Consider the following 25,469-nt stretch of genomic DNA (forward strand, 5'->3'; position numbering starts at 1 on the left):
TCTTGCTTTTGCACACAGACCTGCTACAAATGTCTTTGTTGTTCTGTCAGTTTCTGGTTTGACTTGTGTATGCCTTTGCACTTTTTATTAAGGTTTCTGCCTCCATGCTCAAGCAATTTCCTAACAGTGGTCTGAACCCAGGTCTTTTCAACATGAATCCCCAGCTTTCTCCTCAACAGATTGCTATGTTGAGCCAACTTCCGCAGATCCCCCAATTTCAGCTTGTAAGTAACTATCCTACTACAGTAGCTGACTGAATTTTGCATACCCCTGTGACTGTTTTTGCAGCTTTAATCTTTTTGGGAAAATGTTGTACTTCAGATCTGTGGAAATATATATTTAGTTGTTGAAAAGGCACATATAAGTCATATGCAGTTGTGGGGAGGGGACACTTTCTAGCAATGACTTGTACCTTTACAGTAAATCAAGCTTCATACTAGAAGTACTGGGCAGAGGCACGCCATACATTTAAACCACATGACTTTCCCAAAGTATCCTGGGAACTGTCATTTGTTTAGGGTGCTGGGGATCATAGCTCTGTGAGGGGAAAACTGCAGTTCCCAGGACTCTTTTGGCAGGTGAGTCATATGCATTAAATGTGCATTAGATGTCCTTTAAGTGCTTGGTGTGGATCATCCCACTATTTCTAATTAGATGTAAAAGGGAAGGCACTGCGCTCATCCATAGGCTAAAACGTTCATGGTAAGTTTCTTTTATTATAAAAAACTTACAGTGCTAGTCATATCTGCTGAACAGTGCTCATTTGCCAGCAGTTAATGCCTATAAATAAAGTCCTTCATTACCTCCTCTACTTGCCTTCCAGGCTTGTCAACTCATCCTCCAGCAACAGCAGCAGCAGCAACAACAACAACAGCAACAACTGTTACAGAGTCAAAGAAAGATTTCCCAAGTAGTACGACAGCAGCAAGAACAGCAGGTACAATATTTAATCAGCAATGTATGCATGAGGTGTACAATAAAGCCTAGCAATATACCAAGAAGATGTTATTAAAGCTTTATTATTGCTTGAAACTAATGCACTGTTCAAAATATAATCACTTGTTTGTACTACGATAAACAAATTCTTTTTTATTTCATTAACTGCAGATTGCCCGTATGGTGAATGCCTTTCAGCCACAACAGAGGCAGCCTGGCATGAAACATTCTCCATCCCATCCAGTTGGGCCTAAACATTTAGACAGCATAGTACCTGGTGGTCTGAATGTGAGTCTCTCAGATATACCAACCAAAGGGCAAATTCCTGGATATAGTTCAGGTAAGTACTGTAAATAGCTAAACCCTGTGATCTGCTTTGATTTCTTAAGCGCTAAGAATCTGTGTACCAAACGCAAAGACTGGATTTGTTGTTTGTGTCAGTTGAATTGCTGAATCAGTCTTGCTACATAGAACTCTAGCTTCCGTTCTTCTCTGCAGAGTGTACTTCAGCGTTATGTTGACTCACTAGCTTTATTTTCAAACAGCCTTGCTTATTGCAGGATATCATGTTACAAAAAGTATTTGTGCAAAAGCATAAGACAGCCTTGTAGTGATGAGCATGGTTTAAAAACATAATTATAAAATTAGCTTAAAGGAGGGGTGGGAAATCCTTGGCCCTCAAGTTGTCATTGGTTTTTCACAGGTTTTGGTTCGAGTGGCATGGATTATGGCATGGTAGGAGGGAAAGAAACTGGAACAGAATCTCGCTTTAAACAATGGACTTCTATGATGGATGGATTGCCATCTGTAGCTTCCCAAGATGCCAATATGCACAAAAATGGTGAGAGATTCCAGCTTACGTTGTCAAAAATGATTTTACAGGGTATATTTATATTGCCACTTTTTGCCTCTAGTGAAACACTAGGACAGCAGCTTCTCCTGCATTGTTGTTTTGCTGTGAGATTGTTGTATTTTAATTGTTCTAAGCCACTGTTAGCAATGCAAATGCCTTTGGAAAGGTAATATATAAATCTGAACAAATCATAATGAGTTTTTTGTTTTGGTAACCTTTTTTTAAAAAAAGGCCTCTAATTTTGTATCTTGTTTTTCTTACATTATATATATGCTATTTTCTCTCTTACTCTAGTGCAGGGGTTGCCAGTGTGGTGCCCTTGGGCACCAGTTTTCCCTTCAGTATTTCCTGTAGCACCCATGAAAGGTCTTGGTAAATATCCCCTCCAAATTCCACAATGCATGAGAGACTGTTCACTCAGTTCCTGTTTGCACTGGTGTGTCCTCCTATATGCCTCCATGGCAGCCATTTTGTCTTATGCCACACCTCCATAGCAGTCATTTTGTGACTGCCATCCACAACACTTTCACAAAATTCCAAACGTGCCCACTGGCCCTCAAAAGTTGGTGACTCTTGCTCTAGTGGCTTTATTGTTACAGTGAAACTGGTATGAATTGCCATTCTGCTTTTATATTAAGGTTTGAGCCCTGTTTCAGCTGCTACCATGATGTCCTTTTGTCAAAATAATATTTTTCCTCTTCTTTCCAGGGACGATTGTGCCCCCTGGAAAAGTACGAGGGGCATCGCCCTATAACCAATTTGATATAATCCCTGGCGACCCACTGGGCAGCCACACAGGTCCTGCTGGAGATAGTTGGTTACCTGCCAAATCTCCACCAACAAGTAAGATTGGAAGCAAATCCAGCAATGCCAGTTGGCCTCCAGGTAATTTCAGTGTCCTTGAAAACTGTTCATAAATGTTACATCCCAGCTTATAAAATAATATTTGTTACTGCTATCAATGTGTCACCGCTGTCAGTGGCTTTCCAAGCACAGCAGACTGGTGCTGTGCAAACATGCATTGTAAGATTTGTAAGATGCATTTCAGATTTTGGACCATTTGCCTGTATGAGGTTGTGTAAAACTTGTTTCAGAGGTGTAAACTCCATTTTAAAGAAACCAAACTTCTTTGGTCTGTATAAATGACATGAACTAAGCACTTTTTTATTTTGTGTAATTTATTTCTTGGGAAGGTTTAGGGTTAGGATAAAGTTGCTACACTGAACAGTAATGCCCTACTCTTGACCACTGGGAATGTTATACAGTAATACCTCTTATGAACGTCCGCCTTGTCTAGTGTCCATTCCGGCGAACGTCTGCGGCAAACCTGGAAGTACCGGAATGGGTTACTTCCAGGTTTGCCGCATGCGCAGAGGCGCAAACCGCTCCATACGCAGACGCAGCGCTTTGCCCTGTGTCCTTTCTGGCTAGCAGCCGGGGGTCTGGAATGGATCCCGGCTGCAAAACAATGTACGACTATACGGCAGTTTATTTATTTCTGAGACTTCACCAAGCATTGTCTCTCTCCCATTATTATTATTATTATTATTATTATTATTATCACCATCACCACCACCACCCTGAATTTTGAAAATAGGTGTGTTTTAAGCCTACTCTTGAATTGGCATCTTTATTTTTTGTGATTTATATTGTAATGGCAATTGGCTACAGACAATAAAAATGTGACTGATTGACTACATACACACATATAGTAGCAATATTAATTTGTATGCTTTTCAATCAGAATGTAGAATAACATTTTAATTACTATTTTTAAAAAGGTAGGAAGGAATGGAAGAGCTAATAAGGAACTAGGAAACAAATGTATGCCTTTACATTTGTAATTAGATTCCTCTAATAACATTATCTGCGCTCTCAAACTGATCTCCCAAGACCGCAGAACTAGAAACTTGGCACCACACATTCTTGGACACCTCATATTTGTTGGAAGAATTTAACAACTTTAAGTCTTGAATATTTCATTTGAAATACTGTATGATTATTGTTATGTTTCAGAGTTTCAGCCAGGAGTGCCATGGAAAGGTATTCCAAACATTGACCCTGAATCTGATCCCTATGTGACCCCAGGAAGTGTGCTGGGGGGTACAGCCACATCCCCCATTGTAGATACTGATCACCAACTTCTGCGGGACAACACCACAGGTTTATTTATTACATAATACAATTTCTGTTTACCTTGCAACTATTATAACTGGAATAACAAGTTGGATCAGCAAATACATGTTTGCTGATTATAAGTTGGGGCAGGGATACATTTGCAGGGGAGAATCAGTAAAATTGAGGGTAGTTAATCTCTCTACACAGCCAATTATTTTTCCTTATAACCTCTTCTGCCAGGCCCCTTTCCCCCCCAGCCAGTCTTAGTCGCAGTTTTAGACTTAGCTAGAGGGGAAAATGGGAAAATATCTATCTGGAGGGTAAGCATTGGTGAACCAAGAGAATGAATTAAAACCCTGTTTGCACTTAGCAATTTCCCCGTGGAAATGCCCCTGTCGTGTATTAATGGCAGTAGGCAAATAGAAACAACCGTATTCTGCTCTGTATTCTATTCTAAAGTTTGATGATGCAGATGTTACTATGGTTTAATTTATGTTAAGACTAAATACATGGATCTGCAATAGGTTTCTGTCATTCATTGTCATTGCTAGAAATGTCAGTTGTCACGTAAATTCTTTATTAATCTATAATATTTTTCTTTACCTTTCCTTATTATGCCATAGGGTCTAATTCTTCCCTCAACACCTCGCTGCCTTCACCTGGTGCCTGGCCCTACAGTGCCTCTGACAATTCCTTCACAAATGTTCATAGCACTTCAGGTATCTGGTTTCCATTCTCAATGCACCTATCTCACATTTTATATTGTAGATGGAAAACATTGAGCTATTTAAGCATATTTAGCAATGCTTTGTACAATAGATAGTTGCCTGGGTTTTTTCCTCAGTGTAACTTTTTTTTACGTATTAAATAACTCCCTGGTGAAGTTTTTTCAGATCCGTGTACTATATTGTCGCAAAAGCATGTAGCCTGGATCACATGCAAATATACTTCGACAGACTAAAATTATGATGATCTGTGTTATGTGTATTAACTTTCACTAATTTATTGCCTTTTCCTTTCCTCTGTTGTAGCAAAGTTCAGTGATTACAAATCAACATGGTCCCCAGATCCCATAGGACCCAATCCCCCTCATCTCTCCAACAAGTGGAGAAACAATATTTCCTCAAGAAACACTACAGGGCTACCCCGCCCACCTCCTGGTCTGAGTAATCCAAAACCATCCTCTCCCTGGAGCAGCACAGCACCCCGCTCACTCAGGGGGTGGGGGGCACAGGATTCAAGGCTTGCCTCTGGTGAGTAGAATTTCCTAGCATTCTTATTGCTTTGCCCATGAACAAGTTCCACAGCATTACTAGTCTGGATATGATAAGACCTTTAGGGGAGAGAATGTTATAATTGCTCAGTGAGAGAAAAGAGAATATTCTATTTCTCTCTCTTAAAAGGGCTATGGGCTGTTTGTCAGAAACTGCTGAGGAAACAGAGGGAAATACAGCTAGACCCTTCCTGTCAGAAGAGGTCCTTGAAAGTTGACAAGGAACATGTATTGAATAGTTTGTGGGTGGGGTCTCAAGAAGATACAGTTCTTCATGTTGTCTGTGCAGATCCACAGACTTCATCCTCACAAAGTAGCATCTAGCACTTTCTTGAAGGGGTTTAGGTGGAAAGCTAACCCCCCAACCCCAAGTGTGCACACTCAAAAAAGGTCCGTGTGGCTCCCATTTTTTCTGATCACTGCAGCAAGAGAAACTTTCACTTACCCCTGAGAGAGCATATGAGCTAGGCCCTTCTTTTCCTTCACTTCATCTTTTTCACCTTTTTTTCTCTACAGTGGATTTTAAAAAACAACAACAAATAACCTTTGTGCTAATTCTGCAACAGTGCATGCCTCACTCTCAAGCGGGTGCTTGTGGTGCGGTGCAACTGGCACTTTTTAAGAGGTGTTCAGTTTGTGGCAGCAGACTACCTCCTTAACTTGGTGAGGGACCTGTAATGCATATGGTTCCAGCTGTCTATGTTTCACTAGGCAGACACACAAAATCACTTGTTTCAGGCACAGGGAATGTTGTTAGAGCAGGCTGTCTTTGCCTTCAGTGCCAAGGTCAAAGTCTCCAGAGCAGCACAAGCTACACAACTTTGTTCCACTTCAGTTCTGCTCATGTTGTTGATGGCAGGGACGGTATCCTTGAACCGATAGGTCACTTGTGCTATGGAGGTCTTCCATAGCTTGCTTACTACACTGTCCTCTATGGGAACTGAATTGCCCTTTACATTGACCATGGCTGTTAACCTCTCCAGCCTTCACTTCTGCCTCTGATTCTGGACTGCTCTCTGCCACTCTTTCTTGCTCACTAAGCCCTGTTTCCTCTTCAGCTTCTGACACCTCCTTCCTGTCTGCTCCCTCTGACCACTCATCATCATCCCACCACCAATCCCTGGGCTCTGAGTCTTGGAGGCTCCCCAGCTGGTTCCTCCCAGTCCATGACACCCAAATGTGTTTTTCTTTTCTAAACTTCAGTCCCTTCTTTTAGAGGAAAATACTAAAATCATCCTCTGAAAAGAGATAAACTGGTACTCAGTACCTTGTGCATTTAGCATTTTTTTAAGCATTTCGCTATCCCCCAGAAGACTGAGGTCTTTGGCCACTTCTGGACCTTCAGGATGTGTCATAAGTCCAAAGACATGCAGGATGGTAACCCTTGTCAAATTCTTTTAAGGGAAAGCAAGCATCTTTCATGTCAGAGCTTGGTCCACATCCACAGATTTGGAAGATGCTTAGCCTTTCAGCCAAAACTTTGCTGTTTGCCCCACTTTGCTCTGAGTGACTGCAGCTTCTCTATAGGATTGCAAAGTTTTAGAGCTATTTAGAACTGTCATCATTGCACACTTCTGTCAGTAAGGGATTTTGATCTTCCCATAGATAGATGACTGCCTACTTATTGCATCCACTCAGACCAAGTTGCTTTTACACTTTGCGTTCACAGCATTGGGCTTCTGTATCAAAGTGGCAAAGTTTCCAATACATCACCCCATGTGCTCTTTTTGATTCTGGTAGAAGTTTATGAATCTCCTGTCCTCTGGCTGAGCTTGAAACCTTATTGCAGGATTGAGGCACCTCAGCCCCAGGGGTTGAATTCTGCACTCCAGGCCTTTCTGTCTTTCCCTTGGAACTTTCCCCAGGCAGTAACCTTCACTGGTTGTGCTTAACACCCCAAATGTTTTTGCCAGGCTGCAATGTGTCCTTGAACTCTGCTAATGTCACTTGAATTTCTGGAGGGAGGATAGACAGAATTGTGTGAGTGTGTGTAGAAACTAGCTCACTGTACAAAAGCTAAAAATTTGCATTTGTTGCTTCATCCACTTTTGCCTCTGGCTTCACCCCCACTGTCATGTGGCCCTTGGAAGATTTCAGAGAAGGAAATGTCCTCCTTTGACTGAAAAAGGTTCTCCACTCCTGCCTTATTTGGGTGGCTGCTGACACAGCAGTTCAACCTAGATTCTGGGGCCAATGGCCTTGAGAACTGTCATCCACCCATCTGAGAATGTGTCCTCTTTAGTGTTGATTTCTGTATGTGTTCCAGCCAGGAGTCAACTCCCAGGCAAAACGTCTCATCTTGTCTTCTCAGTTATGCATTCCTGTCATGGTTCGATCCTCAGCAGCTATAGTTCCACCTGATACTGTAACTGCAAATGTCATTTTGACCTGCTCTCCGTCTCATGTTTCTTTATATAGCTGCCGCAACAGGAAATTGTTGGGAAGGTAGAAGCCATATTCCTTTGAGTGTGCTCTTATCTTTTGAAAGTTCTGAATGTTACTTTGTGCAACTGCAGAATCCATATGTGTAGCTGCACCAGTGACCACTTGAACAACCCTGTCTTTCATGTTAAATGTGACAAGTGAAATGGTTTCTATAAAGCACAGAATTCATTCTGGTTTTCTGTTTAAGATCAATTTTGAAGTAGGTCTCATCCAAATGTATCCTGCTTACTGTTTAATCATTTGCAGCCTCTACCTGGAGTGATGGTGGATCTGTTCGTCCTAGCTACTGGCTGGTTCTTCACAATCTCACTCCGCAGGTATTTCTGTCTTCTGCTTCCTTTTTATTACTGAAACAAGACTATTCTGAATTGTTGATTGTTTTAAATAAATATTGTATTTATGTAGCAACACAAGCTAACTGGTATGACAGTGTGTTTAGGACATGAGAGACCTACTGTAAACCACATTTTCAGCTTTTTTTTTATTGGATTGTGAATTAATTGCAGTGCTTGTTTTGGTTAGTTAGTTAGTTAGTTAGTTAGTTAGTTAGTTAGGTAAGTAAGCAATTTTGTGAATGCAAAACATAGTGTTGTCGTTTTTTTACAAAACTCCCAGTCTTCAGGATGCTAGGCAGAATGGCTAGTTTTCTCTCTTATGTTTTCATAGCGAAACCACAGAATGTTTCCAGCACTGCTGCCAAAAACAAAGGCCTGTAAGGTTCCTTCAGCTTTTGTTTGTGTCTGCTGAGACACCATGCTTTCTCAGTACAGTCATACTTTGTGTTGCATTAGGTTCATGTTGCGTCTTTTCAGTTTGCGAACGCGGTAAACCCAGAAGCGTATACTTCTGGGTTTTGCCCCGCACGCGTGCACAGAAGCGTTCTGCACACTTAGTACATGTGCAGAAGCGGCGCTCTAGTTACAGACTTTTCAGGGTGTGAACGGCACCCCGGACCAGATCGAGTCCGTAACTAGAGGTACCACTGTATTTTGAGCTTAGTTTCTTTCTCTTGTGGCATTTACAGTAATTACCTGATATTTTTGGTTTGTATATTAACCATACTATTTCAGGTATATTTACAAATGAAAATACTTACCTCCCCCCCATAAACCTGCTGTTTGTCTTTGTTCTTCCAATCTGTTCTTCACAAGATCGATGGGTCAACTTTGAGGACCATCTGCATGCAGCATGGTCCACTGCTGACATTCCATCTCAACCTGACCCAAGGCACCGCCCTTATCCGATACAGCACCAAGCAGGAGGCAGCCAAGGCCCAGACTGCACTGCACATGTGAGTTACACCAACAACCTTTCCTGACCATTTGCAACCTCATTTTGTCAGTAGATGGAAGTCTTGTGTGCAAGAGGTAGCCCACCAATGTGTTTTGTTTGCCTAGTGCCCAGATTTGAAATGGCATTAAAGAGTTTTTTCCCCCAGGGGCTCCTGGAAGGGCAGCATTTACACTGGGATGGCTCCTCCCATCTGGCTGGACAGGCAGGGTCAGTTAAGGATCCTTGGCTGGGGGAGGCGCCATCCCCACTTTCACCAGACCTGCCTTGCCTCTTACGTTGGTCAGACAGGTCTCTAGTGCTGCAAGGCTCCTGACCCAGCACATTTTTCCATTCTCATTTATTTACTTTTAACTTACATTTTTCCATTTCATATTTAATTTCTTTTTCCTTGTAATTTTCGTTCTTTTAATGCCCTTCCCTCCTCTCTTTTTGCCTCCCTGGCCAAGGAGGCAGACTCGGCCAGCTCTGAGGAAGAGCTCTGTATTTTTCACTAGAAGGGTCTCTCCCAGAGCCCACAGGAAGGCACCCAGGCGGCTTCTGCTGCCCCAAAGAGCTCAGACGCTCTATGCAGTGAAATAGAACCTGGACAACTGATTTGCGCAGTAGTGCAACAGCAACAGTTCCCTGTTTCACAGTTGACTTGTGCCGCAGCAAAAGGAGCTTGTGTGTACCATTTCTGGCTGGCACTGGAGTTTCTCCTTTAGTCTTCACCTTTCCCTGGACAGGGGAGCCCAGGGGAGAAGCACGGACACCAAGTATGCTAGACTAGACGGTCCGTTCACTGATCCAACAGGGCTCTTACGCAGTATCTAGAAGGTAGAGGCATATTCTGTTATCTGGCTGAACTGTTCTCACCTCCAGGCAAAGTCCATTTTGTGGCCTTCCACTAGATTGAGAAACTAAAAAAGCAAACAAAAATATTTCAGGTAATGGTGTGCTAAATTAGTATTCTCTTTAAAAGCTTTTGAAATATTTCTGTTAACTTAAAATATTTTAATATGGATCTCAAAAGGATGTTCAATTATTATTCTCATTACTGTATCCAATTACATTTCAGTTTGGTTAACTATTTGAGTGAGAATAGAGAAGAGATTAGATAAGTCAAAGCTTTGATTATGACCTGATTGAGGCATGGCAAAGCATAGTTTGTTGTTACTTACTTGAACTACAGCAAGCCTCAGATTTATATGCTCCCTCTGCTCTTCCTTCTCTCTACTTTGAATGGGAAGGGGCAAGGGAAATTTAAAGCTCTGTCACTTTTTGCAAAAACTGCAGCTTCCTTTTTCATCTGAATACAGGAAATTGGTTTATTTAACCGTAGTTAATTAATTAATAAACTAGTATATCAAAGCACCATTTGATCCTGGTTTGATAAAATCAAATCTTAGTTTCCCATATGTAAATAAAAAGGGAAGCATTTGGAAGAGGCATGGTTGTAGTTTAGTTCAGTTACCCCAGGTGGATGAGATCTGGCTATACACCTCTGAAGTTTCACGTTTGCACTTCATCTATTCTGGGCAGACATGTTCTTTACTAGCTTTTCCTTGTCTTCTGTACTCTTTTGCCCTGTGCTCATGAATTTCAGCTTAATTTGTTTCTTCTCCCCTCACTCTGGGGAAGAGGGCTGTCTGCTGGGGTAGGGGCCACCACTGGCAGCTGGATGGTAACAGCTCAACAGGATGCTTGCGCTGCCTCTCCCCTCAGGGAGTTTTGAAGGATTATGTGAGAAGCATGAAATTTATGTTTCTTGCCTGTAAGTGGCTTTCTTAACCAAAAATTGTGGATGGTATATCCATGCTTGTATTCATCCTGAAAGAAGAAATATTTTTGGTGCATGTTTCATGACAGCATTTACATTTCCAGTTTTTTTTGTACACGAAGAACATGCAAATTTTGTTGCTGCCATAAGTTTGTGGGCTCTTGGGGAAAGCAGTGGACTTGCACATTTGTGAGGTGACCATGACTCTGCTTGCAATGGGCTACAAACTGGGTCTTACTTGCCTTGCAAAAGTACGCTAATATTTGGACAAATGTTAGGGCCCCAGTATGAATATTTGCGACTCTTACCACTATTCTCAGAAATCTCGTTTGTATATCAGCTTCCAAATTTGGAAAAACTTTTGCAAAAATATGCATACATGCTTAAACAATTTTTTTTCCTTTTAAAGTAAAAGAAAACAATATTAATTCTGGAAAACAAATGTAGTAAGGATGAGGGCACTATATAAATATTGTTCTGCCGCTCATACTAATTTTCTTTGTTGAACTGTATATTCTTTGCAATGTTAAACTGTGGATTTGGCTCATGTTTCTGGGATATATTTTCCTGTTAACTTTTGTTTCTGTTCATTCTACCCTATTTTTTTAGGTGTGTTTTGGGAAACACTACCATCTTGGCTGAGTTTGCCACAGACGAGGAGGTTAGTCGCTTTCTGGCACAAGCTCAGCCTTCTACACCTGCAGCAACACCCAGCACATCTGCAGCAGGCTGGCAGTCTCTAGAGACAGGACAGAATCAGACAGATCCAGTGGGACCTGCTTTGAATCTTTTTGGTGGGTCAACAGGGCTTGGGCAGTGGAGCAGCGGTGGCGGCAGCAGCAGTGGGGGTGACCTCGCTGGTGCTTCATTATGGGCCTCCCCAAATTACTCTTCAAGCTTGTGGGGGGTTCAGAGTGTAGAAGATCCTCACAGGATGGGAAGCCCTGCTCCCTTACTACCTGGAGACCTTCTAGGCGGAGGGTCGGATTCAATCTGAACTTAAAACTTTCAACTCTGACCTCGTGACCTTTTTTGGAACAGCAGCAGCACTAACTTGACCTTTTCTTTTTTTTCAACTTGCAATAAATACATTTTAAAAGGAAAAAAGAAAATGGAGAGAGAAAAAAAGGTGGGTCATTGACAGGACTGTCTGAGCACATAGTTGCCTCCCTTATAACTTCAGTTTTTTCGTTTGGAATATGAATCCAAAAAGAGAACATATCACTCTTGAAATACTTGAATCATGAACGCCAACTTAGAAAGACAATGTGAAGCAAGTACACATACCATTCAAATCTAAACACAAAAATTTAAAAAAATTAGTTTCTAGTTTTTCACTTTTTCATGTTATACGGAAGTTGTTGCTACGAAACATATATACTGAAAAATAGCTTTTTAACTTTGTTTGCACTGGGTGTGTTTCCGTCCTTAGGTCTACTATGTCGGGAAGGGGCAGGGTTCAAAAGAATTGGGGGTGGGGTGGGAGGGGAAGACTTGACGGAGCCTCACTTTAAAAAACAAAAAAAGGAAAAAAAAACACTTTGTGATTGGCTGGTTGATATATACCAGTATGTTCTGGCACATGTAACTGCCCCGTGTGTGTGTGTGTGTTTCTGTGAGAGCGTGTATGTGAGCATGATTGTGTGCGTGTGTGCGCATTTTTGTCTTGGAAAGCTGCATTGCTGTTGGTCAGCAACCTACCTGGCTAGACTCTTAAACTGAATAATGATGGTGCCTGTGACTGGTGCAAAATCAAATTGACCTGTGTTAAAATCTGTCGGTGGTATTTTTATTTTAGCAGGGTATTCAGCGCAGTACAGATCTTGTTCTGACCCTGTCATAGAGCAAAACACTGCCATATCCTAAGGATTTGGTGAGAGGGGTGCCAGTGTGGGAGTTCAGGGTTTTGAGGGTGGGGAGGGGGGTGATCTGTTTTGCCTAGAAGTGTATTTGTGTCTCTAATGAGACTTTTTGAGTGAACCCAAGCTTACTTTTTATGACAAGGCCTTTCACCTTTTGGGGGACACCAGGGGGTAATGGGCATCACATTTCTTTGTGACAAAGACCTATGTAATAGTTGAAGCTTCTGCAGTCCTTAAGAACCAAATCCTGTAGCTATTCCTCAAGTCTGCATACTAAGGTTCTTATCCTTTCATGGAAAATCCACCAAAATTCAGGCCTAACTGTATTTTCTTAAGTGGTCTGCTGTTTGTGACAAAACTAAAATGTCAGTAGTTTGCTGGCCTATCTTGTATTGTGAAAGCACATGCAGCAACTTTTGTTCTCCTTTCTCCACAGTGAGCGTTACCTGTGCCAGGCCTAGGTGTATTACAGCACCAGACCATCACTGACAGAAACGTTTACTTACGAATGTTCTTAAACCAGTGTGTACTTTGAGCATTTTTTCTCTGTGTATTTCCTGTGTATGTCTTGCTTAGGCTTTGCTTAGGCAGGCATATAACTAGCAAAGACTTCTTTTGTTTATAAAGTATTGCACCTTTATTATTTTTACTTTTCCCTGTACTGTTGCTTTTTATTGTCGGTATTTAAAGAAAGGTTGTATGTTGTTGATGTTGTTGTTGATGTTGTTGTTGTTTTATTTTTTTAAACAACAGTGTAGTAGTACTCTGGGCAGGATAGGGGAGACCTATACTTAATTCAGAAGATAGCCAGTGTGTGCACTGGGACAGAATTGCTTGTTGTGAAGAAAGCCGTAGCAAACATTGCCTTTTCACAAAGCAATTTTGAAGATGGGCAGACAGGATAAGAACAAGGAGAAGGAGGCATTATTCTTTGAAGTGCTAGAACTTAGCTCTGGATTTTTGCTAGCTCTGCATTATACTGAATAACAAAAGTGCTGCAATATTCTGTACCAGCAAATACCTACATAACTCCGGTACTTGGAAGTAGCAGATCATAATGTACAGGATCACAACAGAAGATTCTTTCTCCTTCAGCAGTTTCATTTTTTTTAAAAAAAAATCAGTGGTGTCTGCTATATAAGTATTGATAGCAAAATTAAAGCAAAAAATTTCCTCACATTTATGTAGAAAAGGAGGAGTTGTGAATTCTGTACATGAACTCGGTTTCACAGGAAGACTAAATAAGGGGATTACTGCATTTACATCTGCCTGTTATTTTGCTGTGAAGTTGCGTGGTAAACATAGACAGGTGTTGCGTATTTAACCTTCAGAATCTGCAGCATATGTGGATCTTTTAAGTGTTTCCCTATTTCTCCCTTTGTCATTGTATCTTGTAAGTTGAAGCAAAATGTTTCCCCCATTCCTGCCAGTTAAGTTTCCCTTGCAGCCCCTACACATGCCTGCTCCTAAAACAGCTGTATTTGTCTTTGGGGCCTCAGTGTTGAAAGCATGCAGGACAAACTATAATAAAAAAAAGCTCTGAGCTGGGAGGACATCGGAATACTGCACCTCATGGCCTAGAAAACAGCTATGTGCTCCAATATGTGACTTGACACACAAGCAGGTTCACTACTGTGTTATCACTCTCTCCCAACCTGCCCTACGGTCCCTTTGCCTGCACTTTGGATTTGTTGAGTTCATTACGATACTACGGTGAAAGCCGGGTGCTAGAGCCCCTCTTGTTTACAAGACATAATGAGGGATATGACATATTTAAAAAAATGAAAAGCTAAAATGTTCTTCCATCACAAGCTTAAAGGGAAAAAATTAAAAACTTTTTAAAAAAAGACCAAAAAGTGCGTGTGCATATATAAATATATATATATATATATATATAAGATGAAGACTAACTCTGGGAGCATTTAACAGTGTTTTTGTGTTTTAACATTTATTTTCCTGCTTTAAATTTGCAAGCATTCTCAGGAATTCTAGGGTAGGAAGCCAGTTTTCGAAGATGGTTTATTTAACCTTTACCTTATCCTAGATAGATGGTTGTTTCTTTCGTAAACTTTTACAAGTTCCTGAATCTTCAAAAAGTTTAAAAGTTTTTTTCTTTACAAAAAGCAAAAAATTTGAAAAACAAAATCTAACTAATACAAACTCCAATTGTCAGAACTGGGGATCAAAAAAATTTTAAAGTACAAATTGATTACAAAAGAATTCTCAGTAGCAGCAACACAAATTCATTGTATTCTTAAAAGTCCAAGTTGTGAAAAGATTTATACTTTTAGAGCTTAGTCTCAAGTGGAAGTGCGTGTGCAGATGAGTGGGGGAGAGGATTGCGTATGAATGAAAGTATAATCATCTACTTGTTTCACAGTGAACATAAAATCTTCCTCCAAGCACCTTTTTAAAATAAACAGTTAAAAAAGAGTAAAAAAATGCATTTTGATTTGACTAAATCCGTCAACCACAGTTAAGAAGAATTGCTGGGAGTACAGGATGGTGCTTCTTGAAACCACTTTTAGATTGACAGTGCTTCAGAGAAGCAGAATCTTTATTGTGACCCAGTAATGGAGCTGTTTTAACTTTTACTAATTTTAAAACAGAAAATAGGGAAAGAAGAATGTTGGAGAAATCAGTGAAGTGTACCTGGGAAAAATGGCTTGGTGTATTTTAATCATTTTGAAGATTTTTTTTTGTTTGCTTTTTCCATTTATCAACCAGAGATGTGTAAGTGAGAAATTTTGGGAAGTGGGTTGGAGGTAAGATATATTAACTGCTGCTGCCAGCTACTGGGACTCCCATTCTTAAGAACCAGTTTACTGCAGCTTTTTCCTGGGATGGATAGCTCAGAGCTTCCAGCACAAAGAGAGAAGGACTTAATGTGCTTGAAGCATTTTTGTTAGAATGAAAATAACAAGCCGCTTTAGTGCCTTTGTAATACATCCTTGCATCCTACAAAAAGACATATGCAGTCTAGTCACTCCAAGGAAACAAATGAACCCATTTTTCTAAAACAAAAAGCATTTCTCTGAGCATGCTGAATAGAAGCCTCAAAGGCCTGCCGTGCAAAGAGTTACATATAAAATAACGTACATGTAAACATTTTTCTTTGAAATCTAAGGGCAATTTTCATGCATTACTACTTTCTTGTTTTGAACTACTCTTCAAATAGAAGTGTGAAGTAATGCCTGGTTTCCTGTGACATCAGTTGTGTGTTCTCTAGTTGTGTGTTGCATTGTTTCCCAAATTGCACCTTGAAAAAAAATGCATCAACTGATTCCTAGTGTGATAGGCCAGTGAGAGGAGCCCCCTTTTGTTTTTTTAAAGGAAGTTATTTATCTGAACATTTTATCAGAGGCTTTGACTTATTTCCCCCTATAATTTTTTTTAAGTCGAAAATTACAAAAGCCTGTTACTCGGCTGACAACTGCTGAAGAAGGTAGAAAGGTAAATGTGTAACTCTGTCATATTTAAAGCATCCTTTACCTCTCAACATTTCAACCTATGCATATTGAAGTTTGTCATATTTTTGAAGAAGTAAACTAAAATATCAATCTTGGCAACCTTCCATCCCTGATGAATACCTGGAATGTTTAATCAGCCCTTTGGACCATAGCAATACAGGTTTCCAAACACCTTTTATGTTTTGAATCTGCTATGTTCTCTGGCCAGTGAGGATGATACTTTTGGGAACTAAGCACTAAACTATACTTGAGAAAATGTTTTCTGCAGCTGTTTTGTGGGTGGTGTTACTATATTTTCATGTATGTTCTACACACACACAAAGGCAATAGGTCTCATGGGGTGTTGGAGACCTCTTCAGATTGCCAGAGCACCCTGTGCAGTGTGAAGCCACGTGTCAATTTTTTTGTTTTCTCTTATAAAGTTGCTCCCTCCATGAAAAGGAGAAACAGTCCATATCAATGTTTTGTCCTCCTTTTTAGTTGTATATTTTAAATGCACATGCCCAACTTAAAAAATAGCCCTATTTTGGTTCTATTCACTCTTTTAATATATGGCCTATATGAACCTACTGCCAGAACCAGCATCTAATTGGATGGGTCTTGCGATAACACCTTTCCTATAATAGTACTATTCCCAGAAAGCTGCTTATTATGCCATGCTGAACCATTCTGGGAAGGTTACAGTCTTTTCCAGTGCACCCGTATAAAGTGGATAGAGTGAGCTTTTCCTTCACTCTTGGGTTCCCTTTGTAAAGGAATATGTTAAAAGCATGTTTTTACTCTGCCACTTAGCCAAAGCAAAACTCTTCACCTTACCTTTGAAAATTTTAAAAATAAATTAGTGAATATAAACAGACAGACATTTCCTGTTTGATTTTCAGTGCAGGCATTTGAACTGGCAAGTGTAACAAGTATTAACACCTCTTTCTATTCTGTCCTCCACTGCCATGGCAAATGTTACCCAATCTTCACTGTCATCCAAATAGTAGTGTTCAAATCACTCACCTTTATTTTTTTTTTATAGTATTGGCTAATTGAGATACTCTGTTCTCCCCTGAGATGGTTCTGTTTAGTTCAGCTGTATTGTTCCTTCATTATAAATATGCAACAGCAAAAACACTCTGCATATAATACAAATGCTACCCAAAATGCAGTTAAAATGATGCATTCTGAAATGAATACATGCTTTCCAAGGCATGCATTGATTGGAGCGATACTGACTGAAGGAAGATGGATAAAATCTATATTACTGGTTTCCCTAGTTTTCCACAAAGCTACAGCTGTTCATTTGAATGCTGATTAGTCTCCATGTTATGATATGCTAATGATATTGGGAGCATTATGTAGATGGATGATTTGGTAGTAACAGTTACACCTGTTGAATACAAGGCTTAATCAGCAAAGATGTAATGTTGTTTATTCTTTATTCCAATAATATTTTGCAGATTTTCCTACTGTAGCAATCCCTCTCAAAGGTTTAAAACTTTGCTGATTTTTTAAAAGTATATATTGACTCTGATCCATACAATTTGGTCATACAGTTTTGATCTGTTATGAATTAGTAAATTTGTAAGAAAATTCTGTAGTGCTCTTAAGGATGGGTGAAAGGAGTAAAATAAACAAATTTTGTGCTGAAGATAGCTTTTATCCTCCTTCAGAACATTGCTAAAATGTATACAAACAGTCGCCAAATTAAAAGGATTATTCCCCTCTTATGCTACAATAGGGAACAAAATTCTAACCTGATCTTCTGGCTGTCAGGCCTCATCAGATGCTAGCAGTTGTCAGACCAACCTAAGTGCCCTTTAACTGTTCTCCATGGCCATGTCAGATACAGATAAGCAGTTTCACATGGCTGAGAGGATATTTAACAGGCACCATAGACATTACCAAATGTGTGATATGGAACAGTGTCAACATACCTGCTTCTTAAGTTTGTGCAGTATGGCATATATTTACAAATTTCTCAGAGACATGGGCCATAGAAGGATCAAAAGAATCAACCTCAACTAAGAGCCAGTTTCTTCGTGTACTTGGCAGTGGTGATAGCTAGAGTTATATATACCCTTGTCTTTTTAAAAAATGCATTTTTTTTAGCCATAGAGTTTGAATGTGTTTTTACTTGAGCCTGACAACCATCCATTTAAACACAAATCCAGGTTATTGAAGTTAAAGCATTGTGCCAGGCAGCCTGTGGGTATATTTTGACATATGATTAGCTGTCCATGGAGCAAAATAAAATAAGAATAATGAGAAATGTTCCATGGATAAACAACACAGTTGGACAGTGTCGAGCAAGAAGTGTGTTTTTTTAAGCGCTTAGTGCCTCATCTTAGGTAATAGTATGCCAGTTAATGCATTCAAAGAACTAAAGTTCCTCATTTCTTACCATGTTTTAATCAGAGAAAATAAATGCATATTGTCTTTCTGTATTAGAAAATGCAGCGGTTAATTGAGTCCTCCTTATAAAGATTGCTTTGCTTGCTGGATAATAATTTTTGTGGCATGGTTGTGAATATCAAGTGCTTTTCTTCTCCTTCCTTATCCCAGCCAGACTGGCTCACCCTCCTTTTATATTAAGTGCTGAGTGCTTTGAAGTTTGGGTGGGAAGGGGCAGGGCATAAAGGAAATAAAGGGAGCCAAGTTAGAGCAGCCTTACTTTAGGGAGTAGCCTTACAACAGAGCTTTATAGTGAAGGTGTGCTGTATTCCAAATTGTGTAAGCCAAAAATGAAAAAAAAAACATTTATGCAAAAAGAGGCGTTAACTTCTTAACATAATATGTACCTTCTGAAGGTAGAATAGGGTCTCATGAAGTGATACATTGTGATGCTTCTTGCTGGGTCAGTAGGTATGGGATTTGGGATATAAGCGCTTAACATTCCCTTGTGGGGGTTTTTAGGGTTGTGTTTTGTTTTTAGTTTTGAACAAGCAGTAAGTTAAATGTGGTATCTCTGAATGTGCCTTTGTGAGTATGTGACTGTCAGTCCGAGAAGACTACTTGGGCTTGACAGGGGGAGATGATAGTCAGTTTATTCTCTCTAAAGGTCAAATGCAAAGATTCCAGCCTGCTGGTACCTTTTGACAAACAGTGTCTTTTGGGGCTGGTCTCTAAGCTGCGCAGTATGCAGTTGTGTGTGGCAGATGCATCCAGGTGTGGATGGGTTGTAATTCACATGTTGACATTTTTAGGCTAGTGCTCCGTTGCTGGTTGAATTCGTATATGTATTATGTACCTATTACATTTGTGTATGTGGCTTGCTTTAACTTTTTTTTTTTTTAAGCACTGGAAAATGAAACGCAGTGATGTTTGAGACACATTTATGCATGTAGAGAAGAAGGTATTTTGTAGCTTCTGCCATTCTTGGGTGTAGGCACACTTTTGCCCTCTATCAGTGTCCTGATAATAGAAAAAAAGAAATCTACCCTATAACTTCTAGCACACTTATTGTTGCCATTTAAATGAACAGGGTATTACACAAGAAAATAAGATGTTTTTGAAATGGTGAGGAAGAAGTGTTGTTTTTTAATCAAAAAGTAATTCTTTGTTTCTTTGAAGCTGTTTGTAGCTAAACATGGGAATCTGCAGTGTCTACTTTCATTTGTTGTTTTTTTCATATATATTCCACCTCTTCTTCTCCCCACCTCAAATGCAAGGTGTACAAAATCAAGAGCTGCTGTAGCACCTCTCAGCAACCTTCCCAAATGAAAGCTCTAGCAGGCTCTCTTCATCTCCATTCAGGAAGACAAAGGGAGGAGAGATGCTGCAGCTTTCTTGCTTCGCTCTCATTCCTCTCTAATGGCCTTGAAATGTATTATTATGCAAATGTGAATTTTGATACTGAACTTTAAGAAGAGGTTGTTTCTTTTTCAAACAAAAAAAGGTCCCATATGTGGTCAGCATTGCTTCTTTTTCTTGTAAGTGAATTGTAAACTATGCATTCAGCAAGAGATGGTTTGGGGGAGGAAAAGAGAGTCCTGCGAAACTGTTGAAAATGTTTCTGTGTCCATTGAATTCCAACACTGATGTAGGAGGAAAGAGGTTCATGTCATGGGAGGACTTAATGGAACCCATCTCTTCTGAGAAGTTGACTTATTTGATTGCCAGGCAGATTTGTTTTTGGAGGGAATTAAAATCAACTTCAGAAATGAAGTAATGTCTGCCTGTTTCACAGGACTGTGCTTTCTTGCCATGCAGTGTTAGACCAGGATCAGCAGCATGACACAAAACAGCCCAAGGAGAGAATTTATCTACATAGCACCTCCTCCATTTGTTCAACCTCAGGAAATGGCACCTCATGCACTGTCTTTAAGGATTTACTCTGCAACTTGTTCTCCTTTACAACTGCCCTTGTTCCTCAGGAGAATTACAATGTGGCTTTTCGTTGCATGCATTTCCAAAAACTCTGTCCTAAAAGTTTCTACCAATTCCCATCACAGATGAAACATAAAATAGCAATGCCAGCTTGGAACTGCTGTAGAATATATACTGCACTGGCATTAGTCAATTCCTTGTCTTCTAATGTTCATCAGAACTGTTCAAGGAAGACGGCATGCTAGTCACCATCTGTGACTTCTTTGAGCTAATACTACCACTAATAAAATGGAGGCGAGTGATAGAGACTAGAAGAGGAAATTTATATGGATTCTTTTGCTGGCAAGAAGCTTCTTTGAAAGGAGAAAGATTTCACTTCCTTTCCGAATGTAGAGGCCGCTTCCCATGTTAATGGAGGTGTGTTTCCTTTACAAGTCTCCCTTGGGTATTGTGAACTGTGGTATCTGCCTCATTTCACCTTGGCATCATCATAGCCAAGAAATTCTCCTACCTATAATTCAGTGTTTTTTTCTCACACAGCAATTTTTTGTTGGTGTTCACAGTACTGTAATGAATAATAAATAGCCTTGACCGTTCATTCTCACATGCATACTTGCCTTGCAGATGTGATCTTATCAGGATTCTTATCTGGTAGATTGCCTTTTTTGTTGTTGTTTGTTGAAGGGGAAAAGTTTCCAGCTCTTTGTCTCAGAATACCTCGTGGTGCATATTTACCTTTAGTGTAACTGGCCTTGTATATTCTCTTTCATACTTCGTGAGATTATACCGTTCCTACATTTGTCCTAGTGGTTTGAAGACTGGATCATGAGGCTGAAACTCCTGAGTTCTAATCCTGGCCTTTACTCTTCCCTCTTTTTGCCTTAGGCAAGAGTCATTTAACCTTTGCCTCAGTTTCCCCATCTGTAAAATGGGGATAATAATACTTACCTACCTCACAGGGGTTTTGTGAGGATTGACTACAGGTTTTTGTGAAGTGCTTCAAAGAAAAAGTACTTTTTATAAGTATTATTATATGGAGGTGTAACTAGCAGGCTACCTCCTTTCCCAGTCTTAGACGTACATCTCAGGGATGTGCAAAGAGGAAATAGGAGAGGAAACAGTGTATTTTATTTTTTACTTGTTAAGCCATCAAATACTTTAAACTACTTTTAACAAGAAGGAAGGAACTAAAGAGCTGAACTATTCACAAATCTCCCTTGAGTTCCACATATTGCATACAGAAAAGCCAGTCTTTTAACAGACACATTTTAAAAATGAAGTACACTTCCTCTTGAATTGGAATATGTAAAGTTTGCCATCTTTTGTATGTCCCCCTTTTAATTAGACATGGACTTCTTTGTTAGATTAACAATGGCAGCACATCTGCTGCATTTGGGAAAGGAGACATTGCTGTGTAGTTTATATGAGTTCTGTAAAATGACAATATTTGTCAAGTAGTTGGCTTAAAGATGGGGACACTATCCAAACTTGCTTTCCTGTTTGTGTGTTAAACATATGCTGCCTCATTCCCAATATACACAAGCCATTGTATGCCAATAAAACATGGAAACACAGTAATGTTCATTAATAAGAGCTGCTTGTGAATATGCCTTACAGCCTTCTCAAAATCTTTGGGAGCAGGGGTGGAATAAGAGGTTTGGGGTAAATTCCATAGTTAGGGAGTCTTTGCTGCTTCCTCCCTTTTCTGATCTATTATGGACACCATTCTCTCTTCAATCTTAGACGTGCATCTCAGGGATGTGCATATTGAGCCCAGCATTCGGATCTTGGAAAACCTAAGATTTGGTTCCATTCTATATTTGAAGTCTCCATATTGGACACTCCCTTAATCCTTTTCATCCTTTACTCCCCAAGGAGCAGCTCTGTCCACAACTGTTAGGTGATTAAAAGTTCTACAGTGATCAAATTCAACATGATGCAGGTGTATTTGTATCTGTAGCTCTCTGGTTTTTTTTGTGTGTAGATACATGCATACATATACGAATGCTCACTCACGATTCCACCTTCCACTAGTTGGGGCAAGAAAACTGAAGTGCAGATCACCTAACAAAAGCAAACAGCAGCTTTGCTCTGCTAATACATATGCACTGCTTCCTTTAAAACAACTTTTCTTTTTTTTCCTTTTTTTTTTTTTTTTTTTTTTTGAGGGAGGGATGAAAAAAGCAGTGGAGTTTAAAACTACTTTAGCATCCACTGGTTAGACAGAGACTTGAAATGCTGCTTTAATTTCAGAGCTCCTATGGGGCTATGTTTACAAAGAACTGATCAGGAAAATGACCAATTGTGGATATCCAACTTAGTGAATTATGCTTCATTTCTGGTGAGCAAGCCATGTAGTGGAAAATGTCTTAATGGAAAATGAAAGAAGTTTAACTCCACCTAGCCTTATTTGTGAAGTAAACAATATTTTATGTCCAAAACATCTTGATTAGAAAAGGCAGCTTTTCTACTTTGCACATAAATAGGTAATACGAAGGTACAGCTGAAATGCTATTGCCTGAAACACTGTCCCTTCCCCCAAGCAGGCATAATAGTGGATACATGTGTTGAGGCTCTTTGCAAAGATACCTATTAGTATTTTTCCTTATACTTGAAATAACGTACCCATCTCTATTTGTCAGTTGGGCATCCAAGAAGGGTGGAATAGTGGAAAATAGGAAAAGGCACAATGTGTTTTCATGCTAGAGTTTGCTTAGTTCTCTCCCCTCCCCCATAGTGCTTTTATTTCAGCTTACTTTCTATCCTAGGAATTCACATGGACACAGAAACACAGCACTTTATGTGCTCTTGCATGGCATGCTGCCCTCCCCTTCTCCCTCTCTTCTCTATTTTTATTTTAGTATAGTGGTACTTAAAATCACTGTTTCACTTAAAAAGACAATAAAATGTTTAAACTCTACTAATGTACAAATAAGCTGAAATGTTGCATTTATGTGTATTTTGCCATAGCAGGTACTGTATTTCTCATGCTGGATTTCAAACCAACAAAAGGGTGATGTTTTATTGGAGTGTGACAAGTTGAGAGTAATAAGGAATTAAGTCGTCGTCATTTCATTGAAATTGAGAGATGGTGTAATACATATTACGTTTTCTGAAGGTTTTTGTTTTTTTTGCTTTTAAGCAGCTTTTGTTTTTATTTTGTTTTTGTTTTTTAAGATATGATTGTATTATGTGCAACTCAGTTGCTTACATTATAACTACAAAATATTTTTGGGTTCCTGGAAAAAGAAAGACTAATAAATGTGTTTGGCTGCTAAGCATTTAATCCTGTGACTCCTTGTCAATTTATTTTTGTTTGTTGATTTGGTCTATAAAATGCAGTTGTTAACTATAATTTCTTGGCTGTGCATTTTCCCTTCAGGAATTCATACTCACTATTTACACAGTCTTGCAGCAATAAACTATTGATAGTTTATTATTTTTATCTTTAGTATCTCTTCAGTCATGTAAATAATTGTGCACACACATTTTTCCTAGGTTTGGAGGCAGCTATTTTTATTGAGAAATGGCATCTTGGCTTATCACAATAGCACATTGTTATTCTGGTATCAGAGAACATTCAAGGGTTCTAGAATCTGATTGAGCTTTACTGGTTACCAAGGAAACCAGACAGATGGACAGTTGTCAAACCTACTTGTCAACTCTCAGATATCTGTGCAGGCTGGGCAAACTACAAGCATTATTTAGCAGAAAGATGTGAATCCCTTGATACCTTTGTGTGTTATACATTGGAGGAGGAAAGCTCAAATCCATACTGGAATCCAAATGAACTGGGAATTCAGCAACGCCCAAAATAACTTACTTTAGCTATGTGAGAGTTCCCAAGGTGGCTAGGAAAGTCCCTTCTCCCCCTGTCCATGCCACCCACACTGAAGATATTTTTCTTGATGGTACATTATAGTATATTCAGGGTAGCATATGGGTTATCATCTTCCTTGTTCTTCAACACAATACACGTTGAACACGACAATGCTTGTTTCTTCTAACAAAGGGTTTGTATTTCAAAACACTGCTCCAAGCAAGCTATTATTCACCAGTGGGGGAAAGTATGCAAAGCTAGTGTGATGTAGTTGCTAGAGTCCAATATAAACCTGCACTCTGATGTGACACTCATTAGGTACTCCTGAGCAAGTCAGATCTGTGACAGCAAAAAATGTTGCTTTAATCTCCTTGGAGAAACAAAAGGTTACAAATCTGTTATGATGAATCTGCTGTTGACATAACAAGGTCATATAAGTGATGTCAGTTGTCAAGGAATGGCCACATCAGAAGACAAGTTATGAACAGCACACTTTCATAGCTCTGGAAACAAAATTACCTAAGATTCAGAATCCTAGATACTGTACTGAACTTGCTGAATCCTTGAAAATAACTGCCGTATAAAATCACTGGAATCAAAAGTGCAACAGATTTGCAAAGAGACTGATACACGATAATTATTTTCCTGCATCAGACAAAGGTCTGACTTGTCTGGGATTTGGTTTCCAGCAGCGACCAACCAGCTGCTTCTGGAAGCTTCCAAGCAAAGCGGGTGATGGGTCATATTTTGTATCTTGTACTCAGAAGTGTAGTGTGACCACTTACAGATACTTTCTGTATAGCTATAATGGCAAATAACTGATTTCACCTACACACAAATTGTCTCATTCTGCTCTTAAGCCATCTAAGCTAGTAAAGGTAAAGGACCCCTGACAGTTAAGTCCAGTCGCGGACAACTCTGGGGTTGCGGCGCTCATCTCGCTTTACTGGCCGAGGGACCCAATGTTTGTCCACAGACAGTTTTTCCGGGTCATGTGGCCAGCATGACTAAGCCGCTTCTGGCGAAACCAGAGCAGCGCATGGAAATGCCATTTACCTTCCTGCTGGAGCAGTACCCATTTATCTACTTGCACTTTGAGGTGCTTTCGAACTGCTAGGTTGACAGGAGCTGGGACTGAGCAACGGGATCTCACCCCATTGTTGGGATTCAAACCACCGACCTTCCGATCAGCAAGCCCTAGGCTCAGTGGTTTAGACCACTGCCCCCCGCGTCCCATCTAAGCTAGTAGTCCTCACCATAACTCATGGCAGTAAACTCCACAAGTTTATTTTGCTATGTGAAGTACTTCCTTTGGCCTTCTGTGAA

The 25,469-nt window shown here is 39.9% G+C and overlaps 1 protein-coding gene across 22 annotated transcripts in view; it reads left to right on the forward strand.

Annotated features, from left to right (window-relative positions):
* Window positions 1-23,609, forward strand: part of TNRC6B (trinucleotide repeat containing adaptor 6B) — a 109,849-nt gene extending 86,240 nt beyond the window's left edge. For all 22 annotated transcript variants that reach the window (XM_083462280.1, XM_083462281.1, XM_083462275.1 and 19 more), the window contains 11 exons: window positions 93-224; window positions 824-937; window positions 1,108-1,276; window positions 1,640-1,777; window positions 2,498-2,674; window positions 3,806-3,952; window positions 4,531-4,626; window positions 4,939-5,160; window positions 7,872-7,942; window positions 8,777-8,916; window positions 11,287-23,609. In XM_083462280.1, the coding sequence (XP_083318406.1) occupies window positions 93-224; window positions 824-937; window positions 1,108-1,276; window positions 1,640-1,777; window positions 2,498-2,674; window positions 3,806-3,952; window positions 4,531-4,626; window positions 4,939-5,160; window positions 7,872-7,942; window positions 8,777-8,916; window positions 11,287-11,674 (1,794 nt within the window). In that variant the 3' untranslated portion in view covers window positions 11,675-23,609. The remainder of the gene's footprint in view (window positions 1-92; window positions 225-823; window positions 938-1,107; window positions 1,277-1,639; window positions 1,778-2,497; window positions 2,675-3,805; window positions 3,953-4,530; window positions 4,627-4,938; window positions 5,161-7,871; window positions 7,943-8,776; window positions 8,917-11,286) is intronic.
* The last annotated feature ends 1,860 nt before the right edge of the window (window positions 23,610-25,469 follow it).

This window comes from Podarcis liolepis (assembly GCF_965112155.1).
Source record: "Podarcis liolepis genome assembly, chromosome: 10".
Classification (NCBI taxonomy): Eukaryota; Metazoa; Chordata; class Lepidosauria; order Squamata; family Lacertidae; genus Podarcis; species Podarcis liolepis.